This window comes from Lipophrys pholis (assembly GCF_963383615.2).
Source record: "Lipophrys pholis genome assembly, chromosome: 11".
NCBI classification, from domain to species: domain Eukaryota; kingdom Metazoa; phylum Chordata; class Actinopteri; order Blenniiformes; family Blenniidae; genus Lipophrys; species Lipophrys pholis.
The window spans coordinates 2,239,441-2,252,256 of NC_137631.1; the positions used below are offsets into that span (position 1 = coordinate 2,239,441).

General features: G+C 45.5%; 1 protein-coding gene across 1 annotated transcript; it reads right to left on the reverse strand.

The window, feature by feature from the left end:
• Positions 1–1,235: 1,235 nt before the first annotated feature.
• myod1 (myogenic differentiation 1) lies at positions 1,236–12,094 on the reverse strand (the record flags this gene model as incomplete). The annotated part of the gene is made up of 4 exons (XM_080474760.1): positions 11,255–12,094; positions 10,295–10,361; positions 9,102–9,298; positions 1,236–1,310 (listed from the first exon to the last, which is right to left on the reverse strand). Exons 1-4 carry the CDS (start codon positions 11,888–11,890, stop codon positions 1,236–1,238), a joined length of 975 nt encoding a protein of 324 aa, XP_080330886.1. The 5' UTR covers positions 11,891–12,094.
• Between the last annotated feature and the right edge of the window lie 722 nt (positions 12,095–12,816).

The window sequence follows — 12,816 nt, forward strand, 5'->3', positions numbered from 1 at the left end:
CCGAATCCAGACCCGGCAATGGACAAGTTACCGTGGCCTCACGAAACCCCCCACACAGCACCGGACGGTGCGAGCCACGTCACTGACGAACAGTAAGAGAACTTGTGTCTGGGCAGCGTGGTGAAATTAGCCTGAAGTGAACATGCAATGTGTTTTACTGTGTCACTGATGAAGCTGTCCAGTTGTCACGTGACCTCGAGAAGCGTCTTTCTGTCGCTACAGCAACAGCTCTGCGTCGGTGGACCTGTGCCGCCATTTTGGCTCTGTGACCAGCGCCTCAGCCTGCGGTCAGAACGTGAAACAAGACCTGGACGTGGCGTTAGTTATAATAATGTCACCATGAAAAGTGTGAAAAAAAACGACAATGGAAAACTGCTTCTGAATTATATCCAACGCTCTGCAGCGCCCTCGAGAGCCGCGGAGCCCATTAAATAATCCCGTTTCTTCATATTATTCACTTCAGGAAGCGACTTATTATATCGTTCCCACACATTATTATAATTTTTTTCTCTATAACCACTCTGGGGCACCGTGTTCGCTGGAGTTTTCAGAAAGCCGGTTCAACCTCGCTTCCACCTTGTAGGTCGTGATACCTCCAGAGATACCTCCAGAGATACCGCCAGAGATACCTCCAGAGATACCTCCGGAGATACCGCCAGAGATACCTCCAGAGATAACTCCGGAGATAACTCCAGAGATACCTCCAGAGATACCTCCAGAGATAACTCCGCCCCCAGCTGATGATGCGTCGGGCCCTGGTCTGGCTCCTCTGTGGCGCAGCAACGAAGTGGGGCCAGAGTAGCACCAGTTTAGCCCCTGATTGGCAGTGGAAAGACAAAGAACTGGTGCTAAGTCTGGCCCTGGACCAGAACTAGAACCTGGTTCTCTCCGGTGGAAAAGCCCCCACAGTGAACCTCTGACATCTGCCTCCCTCAAGTGGACGTTCGAGGTCATTACACCCATTCACACTCAAACCCATGTACACGTTGCACATGCTCCCCCCTTTCTGCTCTGAGGACTTCTCCCATCCTCCCAGCCAGTCACTGATTGGTTGAGGCTCCCAGGATTTGACACCTTTGAATCCCCCACTTCACCAAAAAGCATTTGGAGAGATTCTCTCAGAGGCTTTGCTCCTGCTCTTTGACGGAGGAGGCGAGCTGCATCCCAGCAGCTCGGCTGTAGCCCAGCCTGCTAACAGCTGATAGCAGAGGCCTGCAACCAAAGACCTCGACTCCTCAACTCCTCTCCTGACCGACCACCAGGGTCAGAGCTTCCCCTGGATCCAGAGACCCGAGACCAGCACCCAGCGCCTGATCTCCCATCAACCAGGGAAAGCACCACAGCCCAGAGCGACCAGATCCTCCGGTCTAGACCGGTCTGGACCGGTCTGGACCAGGACGCTGCAAAGAAAGACTCTCCTGAATCATCAACTTGGTCTTCCCCTCCTCCTGAATCATCTTCTTCTCCTCCTCCTCCTGCTGAACTCAGCCAACCACAGGTAGCAGGAGGAGCTCCAGAACCAGCAGCTTCTCTCAGCCTGAACAACCAAACTCCTTCTTCAGAGACGTGAAGGAAGTGGTACCGACCACCTGGGTGAATCCCTGAGATCAGTTCATCCTGCTGCTCTGTATAGAACTGGTTAACTTGATGAAGATGTGCTGGTTCTACTACAGTGATTGAGTTCTATTGATCATGATATTAGAAGTAGTTATAACTACTACACCCCCGCTTTGTTCATTTGAAGTATAAAAACTACCATATAAATGAACTTATTAGTACTATTGTTGTAATGTTTGTTCTAATACACCAGTTAGATGTCAAATAAACCAAAATAAATGAACTGACTGACCAATCAGTGAGAAAAGTGATGAGATGAGGAAATTCCTCTGATGTTTGTTGCGTCAGAAAGTCTGTTTCTGATTCTGTTTCTTTAAGTCGGTGGTCAGAGGTGAAGAACACTCCTCCACCCAATCCTCCACCCAATCCTCCACTCTTCTAGTCGCAGGATTATCAGACAGTTACTAACATCATTTCCATCATTCCTGAGTTCTTAATGTGACCTAATGCATCTGAAGATGGTTCTGACGTTCCTCATGTTCCTGGAACTTCTTTTTGGCTCCAATGAAACTTCAGGAAGATGAAGAACCAGCTGTACTGGTGAAGTTAGTAACTGAGCATGTGGATTAGTAGTGATGTGTGTTGATGTGTTCTACAGAGTGACAGCATTCGCTCCCTGCAGCATCCTCCTCTCTGATCAACTCCATGGAGTTTCTCTGAATGCTGAGCGCTCTGGAGTGTGTCCACTGTTCAGTAGCTGCTGGGAGAAGAACTGGGGGGGCGGAGTCAGATGTTTTTACCCGGCGCCTCCACCAGACGCACCTGAGACGGTGATTCTCATGTCCTCTGGTTCACGGTGCGTCCTGGCAGCTGGACACGTCTCACAGCAAAGTCCACAACTGAATAGAACAAATTCTCCTGATTCTCCACATTCCTGACAGATTAATGACAGAAAACTACGATAGTCAGCGTCACAGCTCCGGTCAAGTATGGGTCGGTTATATTAACTAACCTGTTCAGTCCGGTCACAGATCAACTGAAGCTGGTATGGGTGGGTAATATTAACTAACCTGTTCAGTCCAGTCACAGATCAACTGAAGCTGGTATGGGTGGGTAATATTAACTAACCTGTTCAGTCCAGTCACAGATCAACTGAAGCTGGTATGGGTCGGTAATATTAACTAACCTGTTCAGTCCAGTCACAGATCAACTGAAGCTGGTATGGGTGGGTAATATTAACTAACCTGTTCAGTCCAGTCACAGATCAACTGAAGCTGGTATGGGTCGGTAATATCAACTAACCTGTTCAGTCCGGTCACAGATCAACTGAAGCTGGTATGGGTGGGTAATATCAGCTAACCTATTCAGTCCAGTCACAGATCAACTGAAGCTGGTATGGGTCGGTAATATTAACTAACCTGTTCAGTCCAGTCACAGATCAACTGAAGCTGGTATGGGTGGGTAATATTAACTAACCTGTTCAGTCCAGTCACAGATCAACTGAAGCTGGTATGGGTCGGTAATATTAACTAACCTGTTCAGTCCAGTCACAGATCAACTGAAGCTGGTATGGGTGGGTAATATTAACTAACCTGTTCAGTCCAGTCACAGATCAACTGAAGCTGGTATGGGTCGGTAATATCAACTAACCTGTTCAGTCCGGTCACAGATCAACTGAAGCTGGTATGGGTGGGTAATATTAACTAACCTATTCAGTCCAGTCACAGATCAACTGAAGCTGGTATGGGTCGGTAATATTAACTAACCTGTTCAGTCCAGTCACAGATCAACTGAAGCTGGTATGGGTCGGTAATATTAACTAACCTGTTCAGTCCGGTCACAGATCAACTGAAGCGTTCTGATCCACTTTGAGCTTTAACACGCTGCAGCTCAGGTTCTTTCTTTGTTTAATCTTCACTTTACTTCGCGGGTCGTTAAATTGAAATCCGTGGACGTCTGAGGAGAGCAGCGTTGACGTGATGACATCACACGTGCACAGACTCTGGCTCCGACTACGGTGTGGGATGAGGTCCAAACTAGTTAGAGCAGCACATTTCCCCCCACAAATACTAACTAGTTAACTAACAACCTACACATTTCACCTCAAAGACAACATCACACAGTAACTGACCGAGGACCGTCCTCCTGCTCTCTGGTAACCTCCATTTGGAATGTAGTTTCTTGTAATCCGCCATCTTGTTTTGTAGTTCCATCCCACGTCGCACACACACTCCCTCCACCTCTCTCTCTCTTTCTCTCTCTATACACACACACACACACACACACACACACACACACACACACACACACACACACACACACTGAACCTGGTGCTCTGACACAGTTAGAATTAGTGTTTTATTTCTTTTCATTGTAAATAAATATAATCTTTGGAATCAAACTTGCTTGCTGTTTTATTAATGAGCACAAAGGTGAATGAAATGTCGACTCTTCTGTGTGAAAAACTCCAAAATCCTTCAAGCTTTACTGTTAATTCTGGTTATTGTAATCAAAATATTAAATGAATAGTTTTGTAAACTTATGAGACTGATGGAACTGAACTGGCTGTCATTTCCTGTTTAACAGGTGGAGCTCTCCAGGTATCTGATACAGGTCAGATTACATTTTCAATAACATGATTGATAATGATCTCTGATAATTATTAATTATTATCAATAGCCAAACTGCCAAAACGCAACATAAATGGTACCCCGTGGGTGAACGGCACTACATAAATGGTACGACGCGATCCCAATGAGGTAAGAAATCCCTACAACACACACACACACACACACACACACACACACACACACACACACACACACACTTTGTACATAGTGTTTGCTGTTTAGTAGATTAGATCTCCGCGTTAGATGACTTTATACACTTAAATGTGTTGATTTATGAGATGATTTGAGAAATATTTATTGATTAATACACTTTTGTTAATAAACGCCTGTTAGCTGAGCTGAAAGATTCCTGGTGATTATTGTGTATTTATTGTTGACAATTCACAGACTGTGCTCGGATCTCACACCTTCCCTTTTATTTAAGATTGTTATATTTTCACAGCCCCGCCGAGCTCAGTAGGCAGAGCATTAGACTCTCAACCTCACATTAGAGGGTTCGTGTCCCACGCCGGGCGCCACCTTCCATTGGGCTCTCCACCCACAGGAACGTTCTCGATGGGTGCAATGTGATCTGGGTGACGGTGCACAGACTGACACCCCCACCACCTGGAAATGGATAAGTGGTAGAAAATGGATGGATGGATGGATGGATGGATATTTTACACTGAAATATTAACTTAAATAAACTGCTTCCAGGTTCTCTGGTGGTGCCCCTTTTATTATTGATGAATATTTCTTTACCAATTTATTCATTAATAATAATTTTTCATTAATAAATCATTTATAATAATTCATTAACTTTTATTACTCAATTATTTTAGGAGTTGTTAATGACTAAATGACAGTTTACTTCCATTTATAATTAAAAAGTTTCATAAAATTACCTCCAGTGATTTAATACTTTCAGTAATCTATTACTTACAGTAATTTAATGTTAATGTAACATTAAATTTGATTTGACTGTATTTGTATTTGCAACATATTTCATTTTATTATATTTACTTTTGGTGTTAATGTATGTGGTGACTTATATATATAATTTAATAGTTTTAGTCGGATGTTTCTTTATTTGATGTTACTTCTCGCACTGCTCTGTGTTACAAAACGTTGGTTCCCACCTGAGTGTTGTGGGTTACAGCCCAATTGAGGTGCGGACAGGGTGGCGAGTGAAGACCGGTGAGCCTCGCTGTTCTTTGTCTGGAGCAGCTAATAAACAGCCTGAAGCTTTCGGGCCGTTTGGGTTGTCAATTCAGCACGGAAGGGAGTAAAGCTGAAGAGGAAGTAATTTAACTGTGACCCGCCTCACCCACTGCCTAGGAGACGTGGAACGGAACAAGTTTTCAGGGTTACAAACTGGTGGCGGGGGTGTTTTTGCTCGTCTCCGTCGTTGCCGATTAGCCAAGGCACTCAACTAGTTACGTCGGTGGAAACCTTGTCTGGGTAATACAAGATCGTCGTCTCCCGATGCTTTTGTGCGGAGCCAGAGTTTCCACTTGGACATTTTAGGATGACAGTGTTGTCAGCACGTCGCAGCAACAGCCAGGAGGAGTTGAGGACAACTCCTGCGAAACTGGCGATGCTCAGGCGGCCCAGCGGGACACATCAGAGACAGTGATTCACTTTGTAGGGGAGTTGCCACCATGTTTTCGCGGCGATGGTCAGGACAAAGAAAGTTTTGCTCTGAGGAAAACCAGATTGGAGCTGGCAGTTAAAGCCTGCGTAGATGGACAACAACTAGATATTACAACTATACTTCCCCCTCGCCTTAGTGAAGACGCTTTAGCATGCTGGCTGTCACTACCACCACAGGTGCAACAGCACTATGATCAATGTGTGGCAAAACTCAAAGGTGTTTTTGGCAGGAAAGAATTTTTGCTTCATTTTCAAACTTTTGTTGACGCAAGACGAGGCCGGCCCAAAGAACCGGGAGAAGTTTCTGCTGTTGAAGTTACAAGACTTGTACTGGAAGCTAAAACACTTCCGCGGTGAAGGAGAAGTGGATAGATGAGATACGTAAGAGGGACAATTCGGAGTACCCCTCACAGCACAACCATGAGTGGAGTGCATCGCTCCCATGATGCACTGCAGCGATCACAAAGCTGATCGCTGCAGTGCATCATGGGAGTCCCTGTTCGTTGCGTTTTAGCTGTTGTTGGGGGTTATATTAAGTTTGTAATGTTGGTAATTGGTTGTGTTGTGTTGTGTTTTTGTTCCTTAGTTCATGTATTAGTTAATTTATCTAGTTTAGTTTAGTTTAATAGTTGTGAGTGGGCAAACCGGAGTGGAGAGGGTTTTGTGTGGAGTGTGCTCCTGCCAGGGTGATCTTGGTGATACATTAGAGTCAAAGTAAAAGCTTCTGACATTATTTTATGTCAAATGAGATTCTTTACTTTGTGTGTTTTTCTTTGCATCACTTTACTTTCTTAGGACCGTGAGAGGTGTGGCTTACTATAGCTTACTAAACTCTAGTTTCTTTCTTTCTTTCTTTCTTTCTTTCTTTCTTTCCTCTTTCTCTTTTATTTGAGCAGTGGGAATGGTACAGGCGAGTTGGAACCAGCAGATGGCGGCACTGCAACTTTATGGCTGCAAATTGCCGTTAAAACTACTAAAACGACTATACAGGACTCAGTAATACTACACAGGACTCATTAATACTACACAGGACTCATTAATACTACACAAGACTCATTATTACTACACAGGACTCATTAATACTACACAGGACTCATTATTACCACACAGGACTCATTAATACTACACAGGGATCATTAATACTACTCAGGGATCATTAATACTATAGAAGGATCATTAATACTGCACAGGGATCATTAATACTGCACAGGAATCATTAATATTACTCAGGGATCATTATTACTGCACAGGAATTATTAATACTACACAGAGATCATTATTACTACAAAGGGATCATTAATATTACAAATGGATCATTAGTACTACACAGGGATCATTATTACTACACAGGGAGAATTAATACTATAGAGAAATCATTAATACTACACAAGGATCATTAATACTGCACAGATATCCTTAATTGTTCACAGGAATCATTTATACTCCACAGGGATCATTAATACTTATTACATTTATACTTATACATTAACACACATTATTAGTACTCTAACTCACATCCAAGTGTTCTAAATGACATTACAAGTATTCTCCCTGAGATTAAAAGTATTCCTCCTGAGATCACAAGTATTCCCGCTACTGGAGCCAAGGGTATGAATACTCCCTCCTATGTCCTAATACTCCCCCCCATGTCCTAATAATCCCCCCTATGTCCTAACAGTCCCTCCCATGTCCTAATACTCCCTCCTATCTCCTTTCTTATCCACTTATTAACCCAGAAGTGTTTAGAGGCGGCCATGATAAGGAACGTTTGAATTCTCACACGCTAAGGAAAGGAGGCGCAATGCTTCCTTTAGAACCTCCTTTAGCCTAGGAACCACTGATGTTTCCTTCAGAACCTCCTTTAGCCTAGGAAACACTGATCGTTCCTTTAGAACCTCCTTTAGCCTAGGAAACACTGATCGTTCCTTTAGAACCTCCTTTAGCCTAGGAACCACTGATGTTTCCTTCAGAACCTCCTTTAGCCTAGGAACCACTGATGGAATTCTCCCAACACCTTTCCTTAACTCCTTTAGGAAGCCTCCTAACACCTTTCCTTAACCCTGTGACGTCATCCACGGGGCTAAGGGAAGGTTGATAGGAAAGGAGATAGGAGGGACTAGTAGGAAGCACCCAATAGTTCAGCAGCAGTAATCTACATGGTGATTTGAGAGGCGGAGCCTCTCCGCCATGCTGCTGTTGACTGACGTCATGACGCGCCTTTGCTGCAACGCTGCGTTCAAGTCCGGCTCGGAAAATCTGGTACTCTTCCTCTCCCTCAGTCACGAAACACAATAGTTAGAAAAGACAACGTGGTAAATCACAGTGAGATGGTGACGTCAGAAACAGGAGCCTCGTTCTCTTATAATAGTTTGTATAAATAGATTTATTAGTCACTGACTGTCACTCAGTTTGTATAAATATAAAGTTTAACATCTTTCACAACAAACAAACGCAAATAATGACACAAACATTAGATACGCAATAGAAAACATTAAACACACAATAAAAAAACATTAAATACACAGTAAAAAACCTTAAATACACAATAGAAAACCTTAAATACACAATAGAAAACCTTAAATACAACAATAGTTTCAGTAGGAAGGAATCAGCTCTTATTTACAGAATATTTATAGAAACAGAAGAAACCAAGTGACGTAGCGTCAAAGACTCGGTACGAAGGCGCCGGAGGCTTCGGGACCAGTCTTCCCCGGGTGGGCGGGGGGGCCGGGGGGGCTTCAGGACTTGAAATGGTGGAGGAATGTTAATGGGAGGGTGTTTCAGCCTCCCTTCTTCATCGAATAGAATTCACACAGGGTGGGGGGTGCTGGTTAGGGGGTGTGGGGGGTGGGGGTAGTGGGGTTCCTCGGGGCACCACCAGCTATTTAAGTTCTGTTCAGAACCTAAATAGCACCAAAGGAAACAAAATGATCAGCAGTTCTGTCCCAAGGTGGACTCAGACTGAAACAGGCCGGGGAAGGGGGGGGGGGGGGGGGGGGTGGAGGGTGGTGGTGGGAGGGGGGGTGTAGAACCAAGTTTACATGAGAAAAAAGTTGTTAGAGAAACAGTGAATGACATTTTCAAACAATGAGAGCTGCAGAGTTTCTTTTTTCGTTCTGCTGAGTCGTGGATCCTTCATGGGGGGGGGGGGGGGGTCTATAGGACTTGGTAGACCAGACTGAGGTCCTGGTTTATGGTCGGGGAAGGGACCTGGGTCTGGGTCTGGGTCTGGGTCTGGGTCTGGGTCTGGGTCTGGGTCTGAGCCTGGGCCTGGGCCTGGACCTGTATGTTGGTCTGGGTCTGGGCCTGGACGTGGGCCTGGGCCTGGGTGGTGGAGGAGGGGGTCCCATCGGAGAGTTGAGTGGTGGTGGAGGAAGGGGGGGGAGATGGGGCTCCAGGAGGGGGCGGCAGGCTGCTGGTCTCAGTGGAGATTCTCTCTACGATGCTGGACAGGAAGTCCAGGCTGGAAACCACTGCTCCTGAAACACACACACACACACACACTGTTACACTACTGCAAGACACACACACTGTTACACTACTGAAACACACACACACACACACTGTTACACTACTGCAACACACACACACTGTTACACTACTGAAACACACACACACTGTTACACTACTGAAACACACACACACTGTTACACTACTGAAACACACACACACACACACACACACACACACACACACACACACACACACACACACACACACACACACACACACACACACACACTGTTACACTACTGAAACACACACACACACACACACACACACACACACACACACACACACACACACACACACACACACACACACACACACAGTTACGCTACTGCAACACACACACACACACACACACACACACACACACACACACACACACACACACACACACACACAGAGTTACGCTACTGCAACACACACACACACACACACACACACACACACACACACACACACACACACACACACACACACAGTTATGCTACTGCAACACACACACACTCACACACACTCACACACACACACACACACACACACACACACACACACACACACACACACACACACACACACACACACACAGTGTCTCATCTAAATAAGATGCTGTTCATGACAATAAGCAGATTTTTTTTAAAGTGAATTTTTCCTCAATAACGAAGCAAAAACTTTTCTTGGAGTTAAAATCCTAAAAAAAAAACACATGGATGCAAAAAAAACCGGAAAAAAAGAACTTAAATTTTTTTAAATGAATTCCATATTCTGAATTATTTATCGTGTTTATTAAACGTCATTTCCAGCCTGTGGTTCCCGTCGGGGCTCGAACCAGCGACCTCCCGGTTTCTCACAGAGGAAAAGACCTGATCCGGGATCCCGCGGGAAGCGGCTCCTTTCGTTCTCCGCTGAACTTCAACAAACAAGATGCTTCTGACATCAAAAAGATGAAATGTGGAGGATTTGCTCACCGCGCTCAGAGAAACACGACCCGCTGTCCAGACGTCCTCTCCTGGTGGACAAGCAGCTGAAGTCCGTCTGGAAACACAGGACAACTGTCAGAACCAGGCCCGGAGCGCTCCCAATAAAATATTCAAACTGAACAATAGAACACTTTAATTAAAGCAGCAGCAAAACAACCGTTTAAATTAACTTATTATTTAAAGGTTGAAGCGTAAACTTCTCTGCTTCATTTGTCATTTCTATTCAAAACTCACGATAATCTGAGAATAACCTCAGAATAATTCGGAGAAAACAAAAAGGGGAGTTTGTTCAATAATTAAAGAAATTCATCGAAACAAACTATTTCAAACGAATGCGTTTATATTAAAGCGTGATAAAATACGATGCATTTTAATATTTAATTATTATATCTTAATTGTATTTTGATCATTTCCACGTGTATTAATCTATTTTTAATTACTACAGAAATATACAAAATCATTAACATTGTCTTAGAAAAACAGCAGATGAATTATTGAACTGCAATAATATCCGTTTCTAATTATTGTTTTCAGTCGAAAACGGTTTGGTTCTTAAATACAGAAAATAGTTTCAATAAAAAAAAAGGAACAACTTTGATATTTCAGTCGATTTAGAAAGTTCCCTTTGTTTAAGTTACAGTTTCCTGAATGGAAACGAAAGGGTATTTTGGTGGATGTAAAGAGTTGACAGACTTCTAGAACAAGGAGCGCAACCAACCCAGAAGCTTCAGGAAAAGAAGAAACTGGAAAAATAAAATATGGAGAAATAAACTGGAATTTCAACAACTGAATCTAATTTAAACTGAGAATAAAAACATCTGAAACTTTCCGCTCAATATTTGACAGATGTTTTTCTTCACGGTCATGATGTCAGAGAGGTCCTTTTTGTTTTTGCTCATTATTCCTGGACCGGATGTCCCCCGGGGACCCCCACACCCGGGCACCCACCATGCCGTCGGAGCAGTTGGATCTCGGGCTGGAAGCGTCCGAGTCCCCGCTGTAGTGCTCCAGGGCGGGGTAGAAGTGGTCGTCTTGCCCAGCTCCGGGTCCGGGTCCCGGGCCGCCCCCCCGCAGCAGGGACTGCAGGGACTGGATGTAGCTGATGGCGTTGCGCAGGATCTCCACCTTGGGCAGCCGCTGGTTGGGGTTGCTGGAGGTGCAGCGCTTCAGGGTCTCGAAGGCGTCGTTGACCTTGCTGAGCCGCCGCCGCTCGCGCAGGGTCGCGGCCTTCCTCCGGTCCGCTCCGGTGGTCTTCCTCTTGCAGGCCTTGCAGGCCCACAACAGGCAGCGGCCCCCCTGGTGCAGCCCGCTGGGCGCGCGCACGTGCTCGTCGTCCTCCGCCTCGGGGTGGAGGTGGTGAAGGAGGTGGAGGGAGGCCGGCGAGGAGGATGAGGAGGATGAGGAGGAAGAGGAGGGAGGGGGTGACGGGGAGGAGGACGAGGACTCCCCCGGCTTCAGCAGACCCACATGGACCAGTCTCGGGTCCAGGTCCTCGAAGAACTGCATGTCGCTGGTATTGAAACAGGGGTCGTCGTAGAACTCGTCCGGGGCCGGGATGGAGAAGGAGATCTCCGCCAGCTCCATCCTGCAGTCCAGAACCGGAACCAGGGACAGGAGCAGAACCAGAACCAGGGCCAAGAGCAAGACCAGGACCAGGAGCAGAACCAGGGCTAGGAGTAACAGTCCAGGCCAGTCCCCGTGTGTGTCTGTGTGTGTGTGTGCGTCAGTGTGTGTCAGTGTGTGTGTCAGTGTGCGTGTGCGCGTGTTCACGTGGATCCTGTCACACACTGTTCTGCCCCTAAGCCGGGACGGGTCTCCTCTTATAGCTGGGACCAACACCAGGGGGCGGGGCCTCGACCCGGGGCCCGGGGGATCCCACCAATCGGAGCGCAGCAGGAGGGGTTTACAACTTCACGGTAATTAGTGTACAATTACCCCAAACAGAGGAGGAGTGGGGGGGGGGGGGGGGGGGGGGGGGGTAACTGGAGGGGGGGGGGGGGGGGGGGGGACTGCAGGGGGGCCGTACAGGTGGTCCAGCAGCAGGGAAACAAAACACAGAAATAGAGAAATACACAACAATAAAATATATTATACAATTTAACATCACCATTCCCCAAAAAGATTTTAGTTCATTTAATAGAATTTATAAAAACAACAACAATTTCTCTGAAACACACACACACACACACACACACACACACATATATATATATATATATATATATAGAAAGAGAGAGCGAGAGAGATCTATCTTAGATAGATATAGATATAGAAATAGATATAGACATAGATACAGATATAGATATAGATCTATATTAGTGCTGTCAAAAATAACACGTTAATTTCATTAATAGATTTGAAACGTTTAACTTGTTAAAAAAATTCACATAATTAACGCAGTTTGTTCACGTCCACTATTTCTTTTTGTTTCCCTCCCTTACAGGAGCTGCCCCATGAGCAGCGTCTCTGGGCGTAGCACCGTGACTCCAGAGCAGCACAATACCAGAGGA